General features: G+C 44.2%; 2 protein-coding genes across 11 annotated transcripts in view; both read left to right on the forward strand.

Annotated features, from left to right (window-relative positions):
• Positions 1–16,093, forward strand: part of GALNTL5 (polypeptide N-acetylgalactosaminyltransferase like 5) — a 52,397-nt gene extending 36,304 nt beyond the window's left edge. Inside the window, exons 6-8 of the mRNA XM_055589625.1 lie at positions 1,463–1,580; positions 12,781–12,930; positions 15,938–16,093. Coding sequence (XP_055445600.1) covers positions 1,463–1,580; positions 12,781–12,930; positions 15,938–16,093 — 424 coding nt within the window. The remainder of the gene's footprint in view (positions 1–1,462; positions 1,581–12,780; positions 12,931–15,937) is intronic.
• Positions 16,094–20,456: 4,363 nt separating this feature from the next.
• GALNT11 (polypeptide N-acetylgalactosaminyltransferase 11) overlaps positions 20,457–26,153 on the forward strand; it is a 55,215-nt gene continuing 49,518 nt past the window's right edge. For 3 of the 10 annotated variants that reach the window (XR_008718181.1, XR_008718182.1, XM_055591324.1), the window contains exon 1: positions 20,461–20,686. The gene's annotated coding sequence lies outside the window, so the exon portion shown is untranslated. Of the gene's footprint in view, positions 20,687–20,728; positions 21,169–26,153 lie in introns of those variants that run through there. The other 7 variants (XM_055591321.1, XM_055591322.1, XM_055591323.1 and 4 more) reach the window with 5 other exon arrangements.

The following is a 26,153-nucleotide window of genomic DNA, read 5'->3' on the forward strand; positions in this document are numbered from 1 at the left end:
ATGAAAGTGAAAGAGGAGAGTGAAAAAGTTGGCTTAAAGCTCAACATTCAGAAAATGAAGATCATGGCCTCTGGTCCCATCACTTCATGGCAAATAGATGGGGAAACAGTGGAAACAGTGGCTGATTTTATTTTTCTGGGCTCCAAAATCACTGTGGTTGGTATTGCAGCCATGAAATTAAAAGACGCTTACTCCTTGGAAGGAAAGTTATAACCAAGCTAGACAGCATATTAAAAACCAGAGACTTTACTTTGCCAACAGAGGTCCATCTAGTCAAGGCTATGGTTTTTCCAGTGGTCATGTATGGATGTGAGAGTTAGACTATAAAGAAAGATGAGCACCAAAGAATTGATGCTTTTGAACTGTGGTGTTGGAGAAGACTCTTGAGAGTCCCTTGGACTGCAAGGAGATCCAACCAGTCCATCCTAAAGGGGATCAGTCCTGGGTGTTCATTGGAGGGACTGATGTTGAAGCTGAAACTCCAATACTTTGGCCACCTGATTTGGAGAGCTGACTCATTGGAAAACACCCTGATGCTGGGAAAGATTGAGGGCAGGAGGAGAAGGGGACGACAGAGGATGAGATGGTTGGATGGCATCATAGACTCGATGGACATGGGTTTGGGTGGACTCTGGGAGTTGGTGATGGACAGGGAGGCCTGGCATGCTGTGGTTCCTGAAGTCACACAGAGTTGGACATGACAGCGACTGAACTGAACTGAACTGAGCATCTCATCCCAGTGCAGAATACCGCATGGTTTGCATCCCTTGGATTTCAGCTGTCCAATTTTAAAATGTAGACATGATTCTCAGGAATGAGTTGCCTGTTGATCAACGATCAGAATACTAGCACTGTGGCTAGCCCAGAAAAAGTCAATGTCTGCCAAATTCATATATAAAATATTTATCCAAGGGCTTCTGTCTATAATTTTATAGGTTGAGAAGAAGGTCATTTTCCTTGGATATTAGTCTTGGAAAATATATTTCTAAATGTGAGAATGACCTCATTGTTAGGGCTTCTAGCTGCATTTATGAGGCTGTTTCTCAAGGGACTTTCTCCAGATCACTTCCCACATTTTCTAATAACTTTGATTGCAGGCTCACTTCTCCTTTAATGTTACCCTCTTTGTTTCACAAACTATGTAAGTCAATTTTCTAACACCATAGCCTGGCAAGTCCTTCATCTTTGCCTCTATTTTAATTTAGCTAGAGTTGTGTGATCTTCTATGAGTTACGTAACCTCTCTGAACCTTATATCTGTCTCTGTAAGTCTGGGGAATAATGTCACGTGCTGTCATGAGCATGAAACGAGTACATACTTCAATGTATCGGAAGATAATTTTGAAGCTAGCATGGGTGTTTTCTAGTTTTTAACTGTTATCACTATATTCAATATAACTTTGGCCAGAATCCATAATGCCTGCACATAGGGAATTAATCTCATATCTGTGTGTCCTTTGTAGGTCACCTGCAATGGCTGGAGGAATTTTTGCTATAAGTAGGCATTATTTTAATGAAATTGGACAGTACGACAAGGGCATGAATCTGTGGGGAGGAGAAAACTTGGAACTTTCACTAAGGGTAATTCCAACCTTATGTTTCAATAGTTACCTTTATACATAGAAAGTAAAATCTAACTTTAAGTCACATAATATACTGTGGCAGCTATGCCTTTCCCCTACATGAGCATCAGGTGCTATTCGGGTGCCACATCAAGTCATTGATTTATGGGATTCCTTACAGAAATGGGCTTCCCTAGTGGCTCAGCTGGTAAAGAATCTGCCTGCAATGCAGGAGACCTGGGTTCGATCCCTGAGCTGGGAAGATCCCCTGGAGAAGGGAACAGCTACCCACTCCAGTATTCTGGCCTGTAGAATCCCACGGATTGTATAGTCCATGGGGAAGAAAACAGTCAGACACGACTGAGAGAATTTCACTTTCAGAAATGGAAAGCCTTTCATAAAATATCAGGTTTTCTTATCTATGTTTTTACTAACATCAGACATGTTAAATTAATATGATATTTTTCATCTGTTTGTGGAATCTCTTGGTAGTTGTAGCATGGTAGAAAAAAAACACAGGGTTAGGAGGGAGAGGACTTGGGTGTCACTAAATATGTGGGCTGAGTCAGGCTTCTGTTTCTCTATCTGTAAAATAAGAGGACTTGGTAGAAGATGTCTAAGTTGTCTTCTGACTCTTAAATCTTGAGATACCTGCTACATCATGGATGAAACTTGAAGACATTTTGCTAAGTGGAAGAAGCCAGATGCACATGGGGTGAGTGAGTGAAAGTCGCTCAGTCGTGTCCGACTCTTTGTGATCCCAGGGGCTATACGGTCCGTGGAATTCTCCAGGTCCATGGAGTGGGTAATCTTTCCCTCTTCCAGGGGATCTTCCCAATCCAGGGATCGAACCCAGGTCTCCCGCATTGTAGGTGGATTCTTTACCAGCTGAGTTCTCAGGGAAGCCCCAGATGCAAATGACCATGTATTTATGAGTCCATTCATATGAAATGTCCAGACTAAGCACATCCACAGGACCAGAATGTGATTTAGCAGTTGCCAGGGGTGGGGGGAGGAGAGTGACTGCTGACGGGGACCAGGTTTCTATTTGGGGTGGTGAAATGTCCTGGAACTCGATGGTGGTGAGGATTGTGCAGCCTTGTGAAAATACTGAAGATCACTGAGTTATATATTTTAGAAGGGTGAATTTCTGGTGGTGTACAAATTATACCAATAGACATAATAGATTTAACTTAAAAAAAAAATTCTATGATATGAGAACACTAGACATTAGGGTGAGTCCCAGCCCTATCCCTCACTTGCTGTAAGACGCTTGGCAGGTCATTCACTTTTCTAGTTCTAGGTTTTCTCATCTGGTAAATTGTTATTTAGTTGCTAAGTCACATCCAACTTTGCAATCCCATGGACTGTAGCCCACAAGGCTCCTCTGTCCATGGAATTTCCCAGGCAAGAATACTAGAATGGGTTACCATTTTCTTCTCCAGGGGATCTTCCCAACCCAGGAATTGAACCCCTGTCTCCTGCATCAGCAGACAGATTCTTTACCACTGAGCCACCAGGGAAGCCCACACCTGTTAAATAGGAATAAATAAAAATTCCATTCTCAGAACTGTATAACAATTGAATGTGGGAATTCCCTGGTGGTCCAGTGGTTAGGACTCTGTGCTTTCACTTCCAAAGGACTGGGTTCAATCCCTGGTCAGGGAACTAAGATCCTGCAAGGTGCATGGCATGACCAAAAAAAAAAAAAGATTTAATGAAATAATTGGGGTGGAGAATAAGGTACAAAGTAGATATGCTTGGAGAGTCTGAAGAAGATACTAAGGTATGACAATTCAAACGTTTATCATATGTTTATTATAGGTCATTTTTTGCATTTGACTGAATTCTAATAGATTTTTATAATGATCACTTTGAACTGTGCCTAAAAATGTGGGCTGTCAGCTCATCATCATTGCCCTTCACATTTTTTCCCTCACTTTTCTCTGCTTTGTGTCTTTTCTAACAGAGACAATCAGATGTAGAGAAAACTGCTTCCTTTATGAGAAAATTCCTATCCTCTCTGAGCTTTAGCTTCCTTAGTGTGTGTGTTAGTCGCTCAGTCATGTCCAATTCTTGTGACCCCCATGGACTGTAGCCCTCCAGGGTCCTCTGTTCATGGGATCCTCCAGGCAAGAATACTGGAGTGGGTTCCCATTTCCTTCTCCAGGGGATCTTCCCAACACAGGATCAAACCAAATCTCCTGCATCTTCTGCATTGCAGGCGAATTCTTTACCTGCCGAGCCATTGGGGGAAAGCCCTTAAGATAGTTCTAGGAGCTGATATGTAAGTGATGGCCATGTTGTTCTTACTTTAATTTTGTCAACCACCCTTTATATTCTCTGAGATCACTTGCAGAGATAATACTTTGAATTGTGTTTCTCTCAGCATGTACTTAGATGTTTATCAGATCTGCTTTTTGTGTTTTTCCAATTTTTTTTTCTGCTTTAGATTTTTATCTCCCTTTTCTTTTTTGGCTGGCTGCTTTCTATATTTTTTAAAATTAAAGCCCAGATATTTTTTCTAATGCTTCGGATACCTTATTTTGACTATAGGGATATTTAGAGCAATGTATTCTTCCTCTAAGCCCCTATTTAGCAGTATCTTGTAAGTTTATTTTCATTGCTTTTTTCCCTACTCATTTGTTCCACTCTCATCCAGGCATTATTTTTGTGACCCTCAATGCCTTTGGTACTTTTTATTGCTTGGTTGATTATTACTCATTTTATTACCTTGGGCTCTGAGAATGAAGCATATGAAAAATCCCCTCTTTTCAGGACCTAGTAACTTAATAAGCACACCTTGTGTCTCGGAATTGGATCGATTTTGTGAATGATGCATCTTTGAAAACTGAGTATATTCCTTGCCTTGGCTTTACCTTCCCTCCAGACAGCAAATAACTGCTAACTTATTACCCAAGTTCACTCATGATTTTTGCTTCAATATTGTCAGCAACTTCATTCCTAATGGCGCTTTCATCTGTTCCAAGGATGCTTGGGTCTCACTTTTCATAAACAAACATGTAAATTAATAAATAGCTAGGCAGTCTCTTGACACTGGTGGCCCCCTCTGCCCAAGTAACCCGATTTTTCCTAAGGAAGGATTAGATACATCTGCATCCACTTCATTTCTCACTCATTGTGGTGAACCACTGTCCGGAGGCCCTCAGCATCTTCCCTCTGACGTCATTTCCGGGGCTGTCACCAGTTCCATATCAGTGTCCGAAGTGGACGGCTTTTGGTCTTCCGTGTGCTTGGGGTTACTGTAGTATTTGATGCAGTATGTGTGTGCTCAGTCGTGTCTGACCCTTTGCGACTCCATGGACTGTCGCCCACCAGCCTCCTTTTGTCCATGGAATTTTTCAGGCAAGTATACTGGAGCGCAGCCATGAAATTAAAAGACGCTTACTCCTTGTAAGGAAAGTTATGACCAACCTAGATAGCATATTCAAAAGCAGAGACATTACTTTGCCAACAAAGGTCCATCTAGTCAAGGCTATGGGTTTTCCTGTGGTCATGTATGGATGTGAGAGTTGGACTGTGAAGAAGGCTGAGCGCCGAAGAATTGATGCTTTTGAACTGTGGTGTTGGAGAAGACTCTTGAGAGTCCCTCGGACAGCAAGGAGATCCAACCAGTCCATTCTGAAGGAGATCAGCCCTGGGATTTCTTTGGAGGGAATGATGCTGAAGCTGTAACTCCAGTAATTTGGCCACTTCATGCTAAGAGTTGACTCATTGGAAAAGACTCTGATGCTGGGAGGGATTGGGGGCAGGAGGATAAGGGGACGACAGAGGATGAGATGGCTGGATGGCATCACTGACTCAATGGACGTGAGTCTGAGTGAACTCCGGGAGTTGGTGATGGACAGGGAGGCTTGGCACACTGCTATTCATGGGGTCTCGAAGAGTCAGAGACGACTGAGCGACTGAACTGAACTGAACTGATACTGGAGTGGGTTACCATTTTCCTCCTCCAGGAGATCTTCCTGACCCAGCGGCTGAACCTGCATTTCTTGTGTCTCCTGTATCGGCGTGTGTGCTAAGTCAATTTCAGTCTTGTCCGACTCTTTGCGACCCCATGGACTATAGCCTGCCAGGCTCCTCTGTGCATGAGATTCTCCAGGCAAGAATACTGGAGTGGGTTGCCATGGCCTCCTTCAGGGGATCCTCCCAACCCAGAGATCGAACCTGCGTCTCTTATGTCTCCTTCATTGGCGGGCAGGCTCTTTACCACCAGCGCCATCTGGGAAGCCCCTGCAATGGCAGACAGATTACCTCTAGTGACCAGTCTTTTCCAGAAGTGTTCTTAGATTTTTAGAGCAAAATACAAGAAAAAGCATTGAGCTGTGTTCAATGCAAAATCCCCTTGCGTTGCTCCACTGTGCTCAATCTCCTTCCCAGGAATTTATTCTTCTGTGTATCTCTCAAACATGGCTGTTCCCAAGACTTTTCTTGACAACACTTGCTCCTCACCCCACGTGCTCTTCAGGGCTCAGGGCTGATATGGAGCCATTTTTTGCACCTGTGAGGCCGCACCTATTGTTAACCTAGTGCAATGTTTCCCTGTCTGCTAGGAAAGAACCTCTCCACTGAGCCAGCCAAATGCACTGAGCCAGCCACCTGCAGCCCACCACGCCAGCCTTCTCCGCATCTCAGGCTTCCCCCTCATGACCCAGAAACAAAAGGGATCCAAAGGGGTCAAAAGGCGAGCCAGGGACACCAGGATCTGTAGCAGCACCTCTCTTCTCCTTGGCCAGCGTCTGTGCCATCCCCTGGTTGATCCTTTTCCTAATGAACATGCATCAGCTTTTGTGGCTGTAACTGACACCTGTGTGGTGCTAAAACCCACGTCCCATTTTAGCTTCGGACTAAACGAAAGAGAGTCATCTCAGTTTCGGACTCTCCTGAGAGTTCAAGTGAAGTTCAAGGTTCAACACACCCATCATCTAAGGAGTAGCTCTTGCATCAGGCCGTGCCACATACCCAGGCTGTGCTGGGTATTCAGAAAACGCAATCCCCTTTCATTCATTCACTCATTCAACAGTATTTACCGAGAAACAGTTATGTGCCAAGCACTGTGCTGGGTGCTAAAGTACAGCAGCCCTTAATGCAGAAGTGGTTTCAAACAGCATAAAGCTTCCGTTTTCTTTGGGATAGAGTGAGATGATTAGTTATTTAGTTGTATTTCTGATCACTGCGGTGAAGGAGAAATACAGAGTACTGTGAGGTCATATAGAAGGGGAATCTGGCCTTGTCTTGGGGGAGGGGTGTGTCTTCAGTGACTTCCCTGCAGAAGTGGCATGTAAGGTGAGATGTGAAGATACAAATGTATTTCGTTTTCCAGTTGTTATCATGTGTGACATGCACCGCTCTGAAATATTACAGATATTAGCTCACCTCATCCTGACAATAAATCTGGGAGGTAGGTACCCACATTGTCTCCTGTTTAATGGATAAACCGAGGCACAGAGAGGTAGTATAACTTGGCAAATTCACAGAACTCACAAGCAGTGTGCTCCAAACCTGTCCCTTCCTGGCTTGTATGATCTATTCAACTTCAGGTCTTAAGGCCCGCCCCCTCTGCCCCCCAGCTCCGGTTTACCCAGTTTCTAAGTCACTTCTCGCTAATGAATGAATGTGAAGTCACTCAGTCGTGTCCGACTCTTTGCAACCCCATGGACTGTAGCCTACCAGGCGCCTCTGTCCATGGGATTTTCCAGGCAAGAGTACTGGAGTGGATTGCCATTTCCTTCTCCAGGGGATCTTCCCAACTCAGGGATTAAACCCAGGTCTCCCGCATTGCAGACAGACGCTTTACCATCTGAGCCAGAGAAGCCCAGGCTTCTCAGTAAGGCTGGCCATATACTGGATGCCTCCGATGCCCTGACCTTGCTTTAGTTGCCCCAAGCTCAGTGTTACCATTGCTTGTGGGAAGTGATGATTCGCTGGTGCCCTCAGAGCTACAGCTTCAATTCCAACCTCAGAGTAAGTCTCAGAATCAGGCTCCAGATCGGCACCTCTGGTTCCCTGAGAGAGCAGACAGCATGTGCCCTGCCCCAGCGCTCTATCCTGCTGAACCCCAAAGGGTCCGGACACTGCTTCAGGACCCAGGGCCCTGCTCTATACCTGGAGAACCACCCGCCTCACCTCCAGACTGGGCTCTCAGACCCGGACACCAGCTCAGATTCGGCCCACAGTTGCTGCAGCCCGGGGAGGTTGTAGTTTGAGAGCAAACCACAAGCGTTGGGTTTGTGCTAGAGAAGGGCTGAAGCAGGTTCTCCAGGATCTATACCATGATGATTAGGCAAGCTGCTCAGCACCCAGCCCCCACTCAGATCAGTTACTTTTCTTGGCCCATCTGCTCAGAAGTTCCACCCTGTAGGGGTTTCCCCAAGTCCCTCTCTGCTCGCTCCACCTGCTCCATAACCTTATCCAGATCACATTGGCATGACTAACGAATGCAAGTGATACCAATTCTTGCCCCTTCCCAGTTCCTTCTCCTGAGTCATAAGCTTCTGTGACCAGTTGCCTACACATTACCATCATAAGAATGCCCCATAGGTATGCTCACCAGCTAAGTGGGTGCTGAGAGAAAGGGATGTCAAGGACAGCCCAGTTACCAGCCAGCTAATGCTATGATGATGCTTGTTATAGACCAGCTCAAAACCAGGCAATTCAGAACAAGAAGTATCTACTTTCTTCTTTGAGATGTCTGTGGGTCGGCCAGCATGGCTCTGCCTGGGCATTTACACTGGCGGGGCTGGTCTCTGAGTCTGCTCAGCTTTGCTGGTCATCCTACTAGCAACTCTGGGCATGTTCTTATGTTGACAGTAGGAAGGCAAAAGTCAAGGGAAACCACACAGCCTGTCTAAAGTCTCCAGAGGCACTGTGTCTGCTCACGTTCCACGGGCCAAAGCATGTCAAATGGACAAGCCCAAAGTCAGTGTGTGAGAGCAATATACTCTGCCCCTTGGCGAGGGGTGGAGAGTGAGACAATGTTTGCAGAACAGTATTTTCATCAATCACACCAAGTTTCTGGAATGAGCACAGCTAAGGGGATAAGAGGTCCCATGTACTTCCTTAGTGTATCAGTTAGTTTTTTGCTGTGTAACAAACTGTCCCAAAAATACAGTGGCTTGAAACAATAAACAATTGTTACTCCTCAAAATTTGTTGTGTTGCTAAAGTGGTTCTTTCGGTCACAGCCAGGAGGGTTGATTTTACTGGTGCTGCTTACACATCTGTGTTCATTAGAGGGTCAGCTGGTGCTGGCTAGCGTGGGATGGCCTCATTTACATGTCTGGACACTGGCCAGTGTCCAGTGTTGGGGCAGCGGAGATGACCAGACTGTTTGTCTCTCATGGTTAGGCAGGCTAGAGAGGTTCATTCACTGTGAAGTGGTCACCAGGTTCCCAAGAGCAGCAGATCCCAAAGTGCTGCACACACTTTTCAAGCATCACCTTTGTTAATGTCCTGTTGGCCAAAGCAAGTCACAAGGCCAAGGCCAGTTTCAAGAGATGGAGTAATAAACCTCATTTCTTGATGATTGGAGTAGAGAGTTACATGGCAGTTAGATGGGCAGGTAGGAATGAAAAGCATATGTGGCCATGCTTACAATCTACCACACTTCACTACAGCAGAGACACTCTCATTTTACAAAACACAAACCCTAAGCACTTTACAAGTGTCAGATTATCTGATGTTCATAACAATCCCATGAGGCAGGTACTTTTTTTTTTAATTTACTTATTTGGCTGTGTTGGATCTTAGTTGCTGCATGCAGGGCCTTTGTTGCTTTCCATGGGATCTCTCTTTTCAGTGCATGATCTTTCTGGGTGCCTAGACTCTCTAGTTTTGTCACGTGGGCTCTCTAGTCATGGCAGGCGGGCTCTGAAGTGCGCAGGCTCAGTAGTAAGACCGGTACTATTGTTATCCTTGTTTTACAGATGAGGAAACTGAGACACAAATGGATTGAGTAACTTCAGTAACTTGCCCCAGGTCACATGGCTCATGGGGGATTTGAACCACATGGAGTGGCCTCAGAGTTTGGACTCTGAAGTATTAAACTATACTAACTCTATTTTTATGGACTTTTTTATTGTTAATCTATCTGTTTGGCTGCACTGGGTCTTAATTGCAGCACGTGGGATCTTTAGTTGTGGCTTGTGAACTCTGAGTTGTGGCATGTGGGGTCTAGTTCCTGGACCAGGGATTGAACTCGGACGCCCTGCTTTGGGAGCGTGGAGTCTTAGCCACTGGACCACCAGAGAAGTCCTACTATACTAACTCTTGATGGGATATTCTCCCTCCTCACCATCCTCTTCCTCCTCCAATAATAATGGTAATACTGGGAGCTGGACAGACTACTTCTAGCAGTATATCCAAGAAAGAAAGCTGACCATCTCCTACACGGACAGTGAGCAGAACAACAGGCATTTCCAGATGGATCGTGTCCCTTTGACAATGAATCAAGAGGAAAAGAGCAACTGCATGGGTCCTATGAAAATGGGGCTAAATTGCGATTGCATCCTCAATTTGATTTTTTGAGGAAGTCTTTTAATATATGTTTTACTTTCACTCCTCCTTGATCACTTTGGTTACTTGGCTTTTGTTTTCTATTCTATGCTCATAGCCAGATTTCTTTTTTGGTAAGAAACATTTCACACATATAAGACTGTACCAACAATAATAAATACTTCTGTATCCATCCTAATTATTAAATGGATATTACTAATTTTCCAAATTTCCTTAAGATCTCTTGAAAAAGAGATTAAAACATTGCAGGTGACTGGTATCAGTTAGCTTTTGCTGCATAACAGCACCCCCGAGCAGTAGCTTAAATGATCAACTATTTAGTTCTCAACTGCAGGTGAAAAGAGATTCAGAGAGGATATGTCTGATCAATAGCATGTAGCAAAGATGATAAAAGAACCTAAATCTTTGGACTTCTGGTCTAAGGGATTTTCTACTGTGTCATTCATTTTATTCTATTATTTTTTAAAAATTTTATTTATTTGGTTGCATTGAGTCTCAGTTGTATCATGTAGGATCCTCTCTGTGGTGAGCAGACTCAGTAGTTTTGGTGTGGGTGTGTGGTCTTAATTGCCCCACGGCATGTGGGATCTTAATTCCCTGACCAGGGATTGAACAGGTGTCCCTCCCCGCCACTGCAAGCTGGATTCTCAACCACTGGCCCATCAGGGAAATCGCTTTGTGATTCACTTAAGAGTCTCATGCTCTACCAACTGAGTGAGCCAGGTGAAGACACTGGGGCATGCATTCTGGAGAAGGCAGTCAATGTGCATTTTTGTAGACATTTTATGGGGATCAGTTCAGTTCAGTCGCTCAGTCACGTCCAACTCTTTGCAACCCCATGAACCACAGCACACCAGGCCTCCCTGTCCATCACCAACTCCCAGAGTTCACCCAAACCCATGTCCGTTGAGTCGGTGATGCCATCCAACCATTTCATCCTCTGTCATCCCCTTCTCCTCCTGCCTTCAATCTTTCCCAGCATCAGGGTCTTTTCCAATGAGTTAACTCTTTGCATGAGGTGGCCAAAGTATTGGAGTTTCAGAAACTTCAACATCAGTCCTTCCAATGAACACCCAAGAGTGATCTCCTTTAGGATGGACTGGTTGGACATTTCTGGGTATTTCTAAAGAACCCTAGAAGTTTGTTGTACCAGTCATTAGGTCTCATGTCAGAAGTTCTGCTTTTTCCTTTTCTTTAACATGATCCTTTCTGACTATCTGATATTTTCACCAAAATACTTCTGAGTATTGTTTTCAGTGAGTCTTATTTTAAATGATTAGGTGGATTTCCTAAGAAAACGTCTCTAAAACTTGGATGGATGACCTTGATTAATTAGAACAGTGGTTCTCACACGTTGGAATGCATAGAATCACCCTAACAACTGACCGAAGCACAGAAATATTGGCCCCCAGACCCAGCATTTCTGGGTCAGTAGGTCTGGGTAGGCCCAGGGATTTACATTTGTGAGTTCCCTACTGATGCTGATGCTGGTGATCTCGGAACCATGTAAGAGTCACTGAATTAAACAGAAGAGTTGTGCAAGTATACTCTATGTGAGGTTTATATTACAAGCACATTCTTTGTGGTATTATCTATAATAATCAAAAAATTTTAAACTACCAACATTCCAATATTCTTGTATTATTCCAAATAATACAAGACTTTAAAAATAACTTTGCAAAACATTACATTAAAAAAGCAAGTTGTCTTACTGTTGTGTATCTATGTATATACACATACACACTTGGATTATTAGGCGGTTTCCCTGGTGGCTCAGTGGTAAAGAATTCCCCTTACCAATGCAGAAGACGTGAGTTCAATCCCTGGGTCTGGAAGATCCCCTAGAGAAGGAAATGGCAACCCACTCCAGTATTCTTGCCTCGTAAGTCCCATGAACAGAGGAGCCTGGTGGACTACAGTTCATGGAGTGTCAAATGAGTTGGACACAACTTAGCAACTAAACAACAACAATTTAAATTAGTATTGACTGATAAAGTCTTTAAAAAGTGACTTTTTACCTATTTGTTTTCTACACTTGTTTTTCCTATGGTCATATTTTTTTGTGTAGTAAAAAAAATGTTATTAAAAATAAGCATTATAAAGTGCTTTAAGTACAAAAAAAGAGGAATAACCGAAGTCACCCATGATCAATGTTTCTTTTGTTACCTACTAACAGCCAACCCAATCCACTATTCTTGCCTGGAGAATCCCATGGACAGAGGAGCCTGGTAGGCTGCAGTCCATGGGGTTGCAAAGAGTTGGACACGACTGAGCGACTGAACCTAACAGCCAGCAGTACTTAATAGTCTCAGAAAATGTTACTTTCCGCATATTGTTTGAGAATATCCTAAGACAAAGTATCTTGTCAGTCTGCGTATGATCAGCATCAGAGCTGGTCATGTACAAGCAAGGCAGGGCCACTTAGTATTCAGAGCCATGACTCGGGGCCAGATTTGAGTTTGAAATTTGTGCTCTGCCACTATATTACTGGGCAAACTTCTTGACTAATGTATGTATTAGTTTCTTAATTTGTAAAACGGGGATGATCACAGTATAAGGTTGCTGTGAGGATTAAATGAAATAAGACAATGATGGCTGTTGTTGTTTCTACTTTAATTCAGCAGTTGCCTGTTAGCAAACAGACACTAATCATTAATGTGTTTTCTGTTTTCCTTATGTCTATAGATCTGGATGTGTGGAGGTCAGCTCTATGTAATCCCCTGCTCTCGAGTTGGACACATCAATAGGCAACACATGACAAACCACTCTGAAATTATGAAAGTCGTGGAATATAACAATCTCAGACTGGTACACATTTGGCTAGATGAATACAAGGTGAAAGATACATCCCTGGTTTGGGAAGATGAGTCAGAGAACACAGAGGGACTAGCTCTGAAGAAGCCTTCTACTGCCTTCCAGATACCAAATTTTGTGCTTTTCCTTAAATTAGGGTCCAGGTGGTGCTAGTGGTAAAGAACCCTCCTGCCAATGCAGGTAGACATAAGAGACATGGGTTCCATCCCCAGGTTGGGAAGATCCTCTGGAGGAGGGCATGGCCACCCACTCCAGTATTCTTGCCTGGAGAATCCCACGGACAGAGGAGCCTGGGGGGCAACAGTCCATAGGATTGCAAAGAGTCAGACACAACCGAAGCAACTCAGCACAGATGTGCCCTTTCAGTTCCTCACACGCTCATTTTCAGACCCTATTCTTGATTAGTTCCTTCTAACCCACTACACTTGCACCTTACTCATTGTTTTAATCTCTAGGGAAACTCAGGTTTCTCAGAAGTAAATCGACCAACACCTGAAGTCATTTTTTTCTTCCCCAGATCTATTTTCCACTCCCAAGATTGCCCCTCTGCAGCATACGCCTCTCTGTCCCCATTCCCATGCATACATTTTTAGATTCTCTTCCTCGACTCGCTACCAAGTCCCAAGCGATGCGGCTGAAGCACCACACACGAGGGTCTTTGCTCCCTCTTTTCCTTCCTGGTCAAAGGTTTTTACGTTAAAGCCAGGCCCCTTCATGCGTACTTCTCCCCATGCTTTCAGCCTCTTGCCAGGACCTTTAGAATGTGCAAATAGAGAGCATAAAGATGCAGCTTCGTTTTAATTTGAAAGTTCAAACTGATGTGGACAGTAGCCACAAGACCTCATTGCAGATACATGGGTAGAAATATGGAAAACTCTCTCTGTGATAGTATATGTCCTGGCCTTGAACTAATATTTCTTTATTATTTTAAATTATAAAAGTAATACTACTTCACATTCTTTAGTAAGCAGGGAAATATGAATTAAAACCTCAATGAGATATTTTTTACATAGCCACCCGGAGGGGCGAAACGCTTTTGAAGCCTGACAGGATCACGTGTGGGCAAGCATAGGCAGTCTCAGACACCGTGGGTGGGAGTGTTAATTGTTACAAACTTCTTTTGGGCAACAGTTTGGCACTATTGAGTAAAACAATAAAAGACAAAGAATATCCCATGATCTAGCAAGTCCATCCTATGTAGACACTACAGAATGGGTGCTTTCGTGCACCAGAACAGATGAACAGGAATGTTTATAAACAGCATTGATAGTGTTAGCCAGAACTGAATACAACCCAAATGCTTATTGGGACGGGACTGGAATAGGGTAAATATGATGTTTAATCAATCTACTTCTAGGTAGCAATGAAAATTAACCAACTTTAGATACATACACAGCAGTATAGGTAAATCTTCAAGATGGCGAACAAAAGAAGCCAAACACAAGAGCATACATACTGTATTTTTCCATTTCTATAAAGTTAAAAACATAATGTCAAACCATATCATTTGAAAGAAAAGCAAAGAAATGAACACATAATCAGGATAGCACTTCAAACTTATGAGGAAGCATTATGATCATGAAGGAAAAGGCAAGTGGCTTCTGAGGTACTGGTTTTGTTCTATTTCTTGACCTAGCCAAGTTTATTCAGGTTGATTTTTTTGATAATTCATTAAGGTGCACATTTATATTTTATGTGCTTCTTTTGTATGCTTATTGTATTTCCTGATATTTAAAAATTATTTTTAAAAAGGTGAAGCATCTGCATTTTTAAAAGTCTTACAGTATTGAAAAGTATGAAGTGAAAAGCTTCTGAAGCCCATAGTTCTACCCCTCAGAAGTCGTCACTAACTTACTCTCTAGTTTCTGTTACGTGCACGTACACAGGAGTGTATATCCTTTTCTTTTACATAACTAGATTTGAGCATCAGTATTTTGTTTTAGAATTTCCCATTTATTTATATAATTTAAAAACATACTTTCAAAGTCTTAAAATCAGAACATATAAACATGTCATTCTTTTAAACATCTCCTTTGAATAGATTTCCTAAAATTGATCCCATTAATAAATAGCCCCCATAGATAACATTCTGGTCATCTCAGCTTTTTGTTATTCCTTAACTCTGCTGAGGAGAAGGCAATGGCACCCCACTCCAGTACTCTTGCCTGGAAAATCCTATGGACGGAGGAGCCTGGTAGGCTGCAGTCCATGGGGTCACTAAGAGTCGGACACGACTGAGCGACTTCACTTTCACTTTTCACTTTCATGCATTGGAGAAGGAAATGGCAACCCACTCCAGTGTTCTTGCCTGGAGAATCCCAGGGACAGGGGAGCCTTGTGGGCTGCCATCTATGGGGTTGCACAGAGTTGGACATGACTGAAGCGACTTAGCAGCAGCAGCAACTCTGCTGAAATGAACATCCTTTTCCCATGTCTTTTTGCACATTTGTAGAGATATATCTTGAATAAATCTGAAAACACGGACTCATGGGCCATGAATTAGTGCCTGCTTAAATCTTGATGAATGTCCAAACTGTCCTTTGGTGTCTACATTGTCACCTACACTGTGGCAGAAGGAGAGACTGAAGCCAGGATGCCCTCCTCCAGAGTCAGGGTTCCCTTAGCCACTGCACCACCCTCTGTTTCTGAACCATGGAAGTGTTGATGCGGACTGGGGAGTGAGGGGTTTGGGGAGATCAGGAGAAAGGGGGAACACTACCACAGGTAGCTATGATTCTGGGCTCTTGAGAAGCAGGACCTAGACTTCCTCGTCCCTCTACGCTGCTTTCATCACAGTGGTCACAGCACATCCTGTGACCAGCTGGGCTGAGGGAGTCCCAGGTCTCATGTGTGTGTCTGCCCTCCCCACACAGAGGAAAAGGTTTATTGTTGATTGTTTTGTTTTAGTTCAAATGATGAAAATATATACTGCTCTGTTAGATGATGAAATTAGACACTGCTCTGTTACATATCATGACTTGATGAACAAAGATTTGTTTGGTTTCATGAAATGACTCTTTCTATTTAGGGACAGTTTTTTCTACAAAGACCCGCCCTGAAGTCTGCTGCCTATGGAAACATTAGTGAGCGTGTTGAGTTAAGGAAACGATTGGGTTGCAAGTCATTTCAGTGGTATTTGGATACTATCTTCCCAGAATTGGAGGCATCTGAGACAATCTCATGAAAGGAACACCAGTCGTTTTCATTAATAAAGGGTTAAAAAGTCCCCTAGTCCTTCAACATAGAGAAGGGACAAGTTTGGACCATTATGAAATTATGTGAAATAAGATAATAAATACAACCAGAATGGTTGACACCAGAATTGCCTTTTTTCCTTCCTTTAATGATGGCTCTGGGTACTTTGTTTCTCTTCTGCCCCTAAATTTATGGGGCGGCAAGACCTTGAACATTGGAAATGCATGTTGTCAGAGTGTAGGCTATCAAAATTGATTGAGATACAGTGTATCATTTCTAGTTATTTGCCAAGCCCCAGTAAAGAAGCCGCCTGCCAATGCAGGGGACTCAAGAGACGCAGGTTCAGTCCCTGGGTAGGGAAGATCATAGGAAATGGCAACCCACTCCATTACTCTTGCCTGGAAAATTCCATGGACAGAAGAGCCTGGGGGCCTACAGTCCATGGGGCCACAAAGAGCTGGACATGACTGAACACAGCGCATTTGCCAAGCCTACTGCGCCCTGGTGGGCCATAAGGATTGCTCCACTCTTGGTCAACTCAATTCCTACTGCAGATAGGTGACCAGGGCCAGTGACCTCCCCAGAAAGACATTCTCAGAGAGCCTTGGTTGGTCCATACTAACTTTGGCGCAACTGTATTGAGCTCCTTTCTCCCTGCTGGTGCAGCTTCTGACCCTGATGCCTTGCTTGACTGGTTTCCTGAGTTTTTAATGTCCAGCCACTTGCCTGGATGACCCAGCTCTCCAGCCTAGCCTCCCCATTTGCTCCTGTCAGGCTTTCAGTTAATCAGAGACATTTCCTCTTCCTTGCTTCTGATTTTGCCTTTTTCCTGCCTGTTCCCTCCTACAGCTCTGGCCTACAGCTCTCCTGACACTTCTTGGCCTGCATGCCTTGTTGATAATCTGTGTTTGATGTGACTTGAGAATTGTTTAACTGGGATTGGGGAAGAAGTAACGAGCTTCCATATCTATCCCGGGTGGACACACTCCCCGGTGTCTTAAAGTACTTCTGTCAGGCCAGGGGGATGGCGGTGGCATTCCCCATGGTGAACACAGCTAGAAAAGTGAAAATATATTTAATTCAAAAACAAAGAGAATGAGAAAATGAGGGAAGGAACACACTGAAAGGAGTAGAAAGGAGGAGACTTAGAATCACTAAACATAGCTTCTGCTGGAGAAAATATAGTTTTATATAGCAGGAAACAACTCATCTATTTAAGCTCATTCTATCAACAACTGAATGTCAGCTCAGGCCAGGTGTGCATCTAGGTGCTGGGACACAGCAGACAATGGAGCAGGTAAACATCTGTCTTTTCATTGAGCTTATGTTCTTTAAAATAATATATACACTGTAAAAAAAAAAAAAAAGAACCAGTTTATAATGTCTTTAAATCCATGGTGTTTGGCAAAATACTCTATAAAATCTACTGCTAGAAAGAGATGGGGGAAACCTGTGCCCATATGGTACAGGGCTTCCCAGGTGGTGCTAGTGGTAAGGAATCCACCTGCTGATGCAGGAGATGCAGGTTCAATCCCTGGGTCAGGAAGATTCCCTGGGTAGGTAATGGCAACCCACTCCAGAATTCTTGCCTGGAAAATTCTATGGGCAGAGGAGCCTTGGGGGCCACAATCCATGGGGTGCTGAGCCCACACAGCACACATGTTTGTTACAGGTGGTTAGGGTAACTTGATTGAGCTTTTACAAGTCAATCTGGCAGAACAAAGTAATAGCCACATTATTATTACATTCTTGGCACATATTTATACCTTAGCTGCTTCTAGAAAGTAATAAAAAATCAATTGTAATAAATTGATGAATCTATTAAAGTTAGGGTAATATACAAAATAAAAGTTATGTAGCCAAAGGCAAAAAGAGAATTGTAGTATAAATTCAGAGAATATTCTTGTTTGGTAAGCATAAATAAAGCTGTTGTAAATACCAACATTGAACCAAGGGAGGGGGGGGGAATTGTTCTTTTTCTTAGAGCCATGGGCCTAACATTGTCTCAGTTTTTTAATGCAATTTAGTTCAGGTACTAGATAACATGAATGAGTCTTAGAAATGATGTAGAAGGTTGCCTAAACAGTTTCCTCTTGAATATTATTTCAGCTGACTCTGGAAGAGAAAACGAATCAGAATTGACATCCTAGTGTTTGGTGTGATTGAAAGGAAATCCATACTTGCCCGTAGGTGGCAATTTGGGTTTTTGTATAGAAATTTTAAAATTTGATTCGTATTCTGGAGCTAGTTGAGAAGAATCTGCTCACCTGCACAGTGCTTGTCACGGAACTGTTTTGGGTATGACCAAAAGCTCAGTGAGAGTCGCTCAGTCGTGTCTGACTTTCTGCGACCCCGTGGACTGTAGCCTACCAGGCTCCTCTGTCCATGGAATTCTCCAGGCCAGAATACTGGAGTGGGTAGCCGTTCCCTAAGCCTTAAATTAGCCAGAGAATTCTGTAAGAAAAGCATACTTCCAGGAATTTATCTAAGACACACAGACACGAAATAAAAAAAGAGCCAACACTTACTGAGTGCTCACTATGTTTCATGCCCCTTGGTAAGCACTCTGTATAGATTATCTCATTTCATCCATACAACTTTATAAGATATTAAATAGTTCCTGTTGTTATTGCCATTTCATAAACCAGAAAACTAATGTTAGAACTTCTCCAGGGTTAGCATTGCCAGATTTAGCAAATAAAAGTACAAAACAGGGACTTCCCCAATGGCCCAGTGGGTAAAACTCTGAGCTCCCACTGTGAGGGGTACAAGGGTTCTATTCCTGGTCAGGGACCTAAGATACATGCTGTACAGCTGAAAAAGAACAAAAAGTACAGGATGCCCAGGTGAATTTGAATTTTGGATAAACAATAATAATAGTATAAGTATGTCCCATGTATTCCTTGGGATATACCAATGAATTGTTTTCTTTTAACTGAAATTTAAATTTTAGGCCTCCTGTATTTCCTCTGGCAACTATATCTATGGACAAATGAACACAGCCCATATACAGGCTTAATTCACCCAGCCTCAAAGACCCTGGGTTTAAATGCCATACTGTAAAAAGTATTTTCATGTCATTCTAATGGTAAAAAATTGGAGCTTCCCTGTAGCTCAGTTGGTAAAGAATCTGCCTGCAATGCACGAGACTTGGGTTTGATTCCTGAGTTGGGAAGATCCCCTGGAGAGGAAATGGCAAACCACTGCAGTATTCTTGCGTGGAGAATCCCACTGACAAAGGAGCCTGCCGTGGACTACAGTCCATGGGCTCACAAGAGTCGGACATGACTTAATGACAAAACCACCACCAGTTGAAGTTAACGAAAACTTCAACTTCTGGAATCGTACGGTTGCACGTTAATTTGATGGGACAGGATGAACCCATCTGAAGTAAGAGCTAGAAACAGATCTGCTCCAGACCCATCAGAAGGACAAATATTTAAATACCATCAAGAGTTGAGGGTGGAGCACTGGCAGGTCTCCCGCACTGACTGTACCCTGGGACACTGATCTTAAACTTTTTATACATAAATCATCTGGAGACCTCGGTAAAATGCATATTTTAATTACTAAGATGGTCTGGCGTGGGGCCTGTTGAATAACAAAAAAAATGCATAACCTACACATTGAGTATTACGGTTTATTCAGTGGACAAAACCAAGGACTTAAGCCTGGAATGCAGTCTCTCAGATAGCTCTGAGGGACTGCTCTGAAGAGGTAAGGGAGGAGCCAGGATTGATAAGAATTTCTGCAACAAAGGTCAGACAGTGGGAACTTAAAAGTTTAAAGAAAATCAGATATTGCAAGGAAAGGAATTTAGTGCTTTTCTATGCACGGGAAGAGGCAAGAGTCTGGGCTTATTGAGATCATTCCTCTGATATACAGCCTGGCCAAAACCAGAGCCAGAATCCTATTCCTTCCCATAGGCGGAGTGCACAGTTCGGGGGTGGCGAGGTGGCTGGGGGCTGCGGCAGGCCTCACTGCAATGTGATGGCTTGAGGACTGCAATACCCTTGGCTCACCGCTCTGTGGCTGGAGTCAGCATTTCTAGAAAGCTCCCCGCCTGCCTCCCCATGTGCCTTGCTGGTGTGCTCTACTTTTCCACTCTCGTCACCAGCTCCTGATATTTTAACTCAAGCTTCTGCCCAGCCTTGACATTTTTAACCCATCATAACTGGGACCGCACGTCTTTTAATATGTTTAAGACATCTGTCCTTAATGAGCCCGTGTACACAAGAGCTAAGGACGCGCAGCCCGCAGGACTGACCCCGCCTAGCTCACCAGCAGGGGCGGGGCCGCGGCGCGTCCGCAGTGGGCAGTGACGTCAGCGCGGGGGCCGCGGCCCGCTGGTCACGTGGCGCTCGCGGGCGCGCGCTCCGGCCGAGGCTGCGGGGCGGGCACGGGTTGAGCCCGTCGTGGGGGCGGCGGGGAGGAAAGCCCCTGTGTGCCCGGGGCTACGTTTCCTGCCAGGCGGCTCCGCCCGCTGCGGCGGCGAATGCGGCTCGGAGGCGGGCCGCGGCGGGAGGGAGGATGTCCCAGCCCGAGTCCCGAGAGGCCGGGGTGCTGCGCTGACGGCGTCGGGGTGAGTAGCGGCTGCCCGGCGGCGTGTGAGCCCGCGCGGCCTCCGTCCGTCTCCTCAGCGCCTCAGGCGAGCGGCCGCGGCCCCGGCTGCCCCGAGGGGGCGAGCGCGGGCGGCTTCCTCCGCCTCAGCCGCCGCCTGCCTCCGCGGGGTCTGGGGCCGCAGACCCGGCGTGCGGCCGGGGTGGCCTGAGGAGACGCCGGGCCCTGTGGGGGCGGCGGGCGGCGCAAGGAGCCACCCCCGGCCCAGCCGGCGCGCCTGGGAAAACGCGGTGCCCCAGAAACGACTGCGGGGAATGGCAAACGTCTAGACTCCGGAGCGCCTCGAGCAGTGCACCCCTGGGACCCAGCCGTCGGTTTCCACAGTATTCGGGCAGTGTGCAACCGTTACTTGAAAGATTTTTGAAGAAAAACACAATTTTGCTTTCTTCATGGTTGGGTTGTGCCATTCAGGCTTTGACCGGGTCCTCGCAGGGCATTCGGTGGGTGAGCGTCTGAAGTTTGCCTTTTCCGTTTTTTTGCAGTGCACTTGTTGAAGAAATTGGGTTCCTTGCACAGTTGCCCAAGCTCTTAACATACGTGTGTTTTAAATACAGAAATATCGAGCCCCCACCCTCCTCCATTTCGGGTTGATTTCACCCTTTAAGGAATTTGAATACGCTCGCGATGGAAGAGCTTCGTGTATTTTTCTCATCGAAGATATTTCGTCCTGCGTGCCTTTTTACTCTGTGTTAGGAATGGAATCGGTTGGTTGGTTTTCCAAATTTAAGATGAAATTATAACTTTGAAATGCTTCTCACGCTGCCGTGCACCAATAAAATACCAATAAAATATTGTGGTGGTAGTTTCGTCCCCCGAAATAACAAGCCAGACCTCCCCCCACCCCCCCGCCCCTTTAACTCCTTTCAGTTCTTTGCTATTACCTAGATAAATACCATATGTTAAGTTCTACTCTGCCTTGAGAAAAAAATCGAAACCAGAAAGCCTCTCTACCCTCAGTATATATCAGCTGAGGTTTTCAAGTTAAACGTCGTGAAATAGTCCGCGCTTTTCCTGCCTTCTCTTGACAGTTCCTGTGCTGTTCTTTGCAAATTGAATTCTATCTTCACTTCTCTTTTTTAGTCTTTTGTTATTGTGGTAACGTACACATAACTTGAAGTTTATTGTTCTAACCGTTTTTAAAGCATACAGCTCAGGTACTAAGTACATTCACAATATTGTGTCACCATAACCACTATTTCCAAAAGTTTTTTACTCTAAACACAAAGGCCAGTAACTCCCCTCTTCCCCTCCCCCCAGTCCCTTCTGTCTCTGAATTTGTTTGTTCTAGATGCCTCACAGAATTGAAATCATACAATATTTGCCCTGTTCAGCTTATTTCACGTCAGTTTTCAAGGTTCATCCACGCTGTAATGTATCTCAGACTTCGTTCCTTTGTATGGCTGGATACATACCTACATATGGCAGAGCGGTTATATAACAATTTGTTTATCCATTGATGGACACTAGGTTGCTGCCATTTTTTGCCTAAGGTGAATAACGCTGCTGTGAACATGTGTTTACATGTGTCTGTATAAGTCTCCTTTTTTGATTCTTTGGGATATACATACCTTGGTGTGGAATTGCTAGGTCATATGGTAAATCTGTGTGCGTTTTGACTTGTTTTATTTTTAAAGAACCCTTCCCCTCCATTTTAAAAGTTTTATTGAATTTGTTACAGTATTGTTCTCTCTTTTGAGTTTTTGGCCATGAGGCATGTGGAACCTTAGTTCCCGACCAGGGATTGAACCCGCACACCCTGCATTTGAAAGTGCTCCTCACTGTCACTAAGACTTAACTGAGTGTTGTTTTTATTCCTCCTTTCTCCCTCAGGGTCCCATATCTGGTCAAGCTGACAAGTGCGGGCAGTTCTGCCTCTGATTCTCCATGCCACTCACTTTCACAGCTCTATTGCAAACCATGAATGCCTCTTTTTGGGATTTTTTTTTTTTTCCCCTAACTGGCTCCCTGGTTCTTGATTTTATTTCCCTCTGTCTCAAATCATTTTATACATTGTTCCTAGGATTTTCTTCCTAAGGTGCATTTGCTTAAAAACCCTAGTTAGCTTCCTTTTGCTTGTAGAATGAGTTAATTCTCACCCTCAGGGTCATAGCCCCAACCTGTCCTCATAGAATTAATCAGTTCCACTAACCTTAACCAGATGTGTGTATTCCTTGTAACCAACCGTCCTACTTACTATTCTGTTTGAAAAATGGAAAACAAATACATGTTGCAGTTTCTTTAGACTTCAGCTTTCTGCTTGAGATATTTTAGCTTTTGGGCCATTGAAATCTTAATCTTTAAAGTCAAACTTAAATCTTAAGTTCTATAAGGTATTTTCTTTAAGTTTTTTTTTTTTAATATACAAATTTAATTTGTCCTTTGTACTTGTTTCTATATACTGTGCTTTATATCTGTATTGTAGCATTTTTTGGAGTTTGCTTTAGGAAATACCTAGTTTTTCACCCGATTTATTATTTCTTTAGGATTTTTATTCTTAGAGAAATTGGGATTATTGGCCAAAGGATATAAAGGTTTTTAAGGGCTTTCCTGGTGGCTCAGACGGTGAAAATTCTGCCTGTAATGTAGGAAACCGAAAGTTGAATCTCTGGGTGGGGAAAATCTGGAGAAGATGGAATGGCAACACACTCCGGTATTCTTGCCTGGAGAGTTACATGGACAGAGGAACCTGGTGGGCCCATGGGGTCACAAAGAATCGGGCACCGCTAAGCAACTAACACTTTAACTTTTCAAGAGTTGGAAAATAGTATCTTATTTTTATTTGCCTGTCTGTAGTAATTATTACGGAGAAGGCACTGGCACCCCACTCCAGCACTCTTGCCTGGAAAATCCCATGGACGGAGGAGCCTGGTGGGCTGCAGTCCATGGGGTCGCTAGGAGTTGGACACAACTGAGCGACTTCACTTTCACTTTTCACTTTCATGCACTGGAGAAGGAAATGGCAACCCACTCCAGTGTTTTTGCCTGGAGAATCCCAGGGACGGGGGAGCCTGGTGGCCTGCCGTCTGTGGGGTCGCACAGAGTCGGACACGACTGAAGCGACTTAGCAGCAGCAGCAGTAATTATTGAGACTGAAGACTTTTTCATATGTGTTTCCCTGTTCATCCAAGTTGTTTCATTTATCAATATAGCTGACCTTTGAATGGTGCAGATATGAACTGCATGCACAGGTCCGTTAATTTGCAGATTTTTTTCAACAGTAAATACTGCAGTACAGCAAAAGCTGCAACTGGTTGGACCCTGCAGTACAGAGGTGCTGAAGATATGGAGGGCCTACCATATAGGTGGGTTTTCCAATTGCCTGGAAGGCTGGCATGTCTACCTGCCTTGTTGTTCAAGGGTTCGAAAAATGTTACACGTAGAGTCCCAGCCCCAGTGTTACAGAACAGAGTTTCTCAAACTTGGCACTGTTGACATTTTGAGCCAGATAATTCTTCATTGTTGGGGGCTGTTCTGTGCATTTGTAGGGGATTTAGCAACATCCCTGGCCTCTCCCTACCAGGTGTTAGCAGGATCTCTGGTCATGGCAACCAAAAACATTTCCAGACATCACCAAAAGACTCTGGTGGTGCTGAGTTTCCCCAGACATTGCCAAATATCTCGGACTCTGGCTGAGACCCACTGGAGTATAGAGAGTGGACTTGGAGCCAGGAGCCCAACTTCAGTGGGGCAGTTCACTCTTCTGATACTCTGTGTCTGTACATAGCTTGAAACAGGCATTTCCATGTGAACATTCTGTGTTCTGCAGGCTAGTTTGTAAAGTTGATCTCCAATGAATCTTGTGTTAAATAATGAGGAGGAAGCAGAAGTGAGGCGAAAACAGTTAATACATACAAATACACAACCCATAAGGACAGACTACTAGAATCTGTGTCCTGCGATTCCAGGGACAAGAATTAGTTGAGGACTTAATCACCTAAGCACATTATAACCCCTGGAAACCAACCTACATACAGAGTCAAAGGAGCATTTGGTTGTTGGGTAAGATATATATGTATATATGTCAATACACACTTAGGTATATATGTATAAAGACGTATAAAAGTTTTACTTTGCAAAATTTCAGACAGTAAAGTGATTGTACATAAGTTATTAATGATTAGTTTTTTAATGTTATTTTCATCATTATGGACTCATGGATAGTTATCTTTACTTTGGGTTATAATGCAGTACCACTTCATTTTGTTGCTTAAATTGTTTTAGGTATGGCCTTTGTAAGCTCTTTCATTTCGTTCCATCTCTTCCTTTAACACATCCCCATCATTCTGGGATTTCATTTTCCTGGGGTTTTTTGTGTGTCATTTTCTTTATGGCACTACAAGGTACTTCAGGCTCATCTTACATATTTCCTTTCCCAGTCCAAGAGTCAGTCATTTCTTCAAGGAGCTTTGGTTCTTCTTATTGGAGAATTCTGTTAGAAACCAAGAATTGGGCACTAGGTATGCTTGTTGTCACGGGAGTGTTATTCTTCTAGACCCTCTCAGCTGATTAGCCAGAAAATGTATGTGTACATATATGGACTGTTCATAGGGTTCTCAAGGCAAGAATACTGAAGTGGTTTGCCATTCCCTTCTCCAGTGGGCCACATTTTGTCAGAACTCTCCACCATGACCCGTCCATCTTGGGTGGCCCTACACGGCATGGCTCACAGTTTCATTGAGTTAGATAAGGCTGTGGTCAGTGTGATCAGATTGGTTAGTTTTCTGGGATTGTGGTTTTTAGTTCGTCTGCCCTCTGATGGAGAAGGATAAGAGGCTGATGGAAGCTTCCTGTGGGAGAGACTGACTGAGGGGGACTGGGTCTTGTTCTGATGGGCGGGGCCACGCTCAGTAAATCTTTAATCCAATTTTCTGTTGATGGTTGGAGCTGTGTTCCCTCCCTGCTGTTTACCTGGGGCCAAACTATGGTGGACATGTGAAAAAAAGTGAAATCGCTCAGTTGTGTCTGACTCTTTGCAACCCCATGGACTGTAGCCTACCAGGCTCCTCTGTAATGGGATTTTCCAGGCAATAATCCTGGAGTGGGTTGCATTTCCTTCTTCAGGAGACCTTCCCAACCCAGGGATTGAACCCAGGTCTCCCACATTGTAGGCAGATGCTTTACTGTCTGAGCTACCAGGGAACATGAGTTTGGGTGAACTCCGGGAGTTGGTGATGGACAGGGAGGCCTGGTGTGCTGCGATTCATGGGGTCGCAAAGAGCCGGACACAACTGAGCGACTGAACTGAAACTATGGTGGAGGTAATGAAGATAATGGCGAGCTCCTTCAAAAGATCCCATACATGCACTGCTGCACTCACTGCCCCCAACCCTGCAGCAGGCCACTACTGACCCACGCCTCCACTGGAGACTCCTGGACACTCATGGACAAGTCTGGGTCAGTCTCTTGTGGGGTCACTGCTCCTTTCTCCT

This window comes from Bubalus kerabau, chromosome 8 (assembly GCF_029407905.1).
Source record: "Bubalus kerabau isolate K-KA32 ecotype Philippines breed swamp buffalo chromosome 8, PCC_UOA_SB_1v2, whole genome shotgun sequence".
NCBI lineage: Eukaryota > Metazoa > Chordata > Mammalia > Artiodactyla > Bovidae > Bubalus > Bubalus kerabau.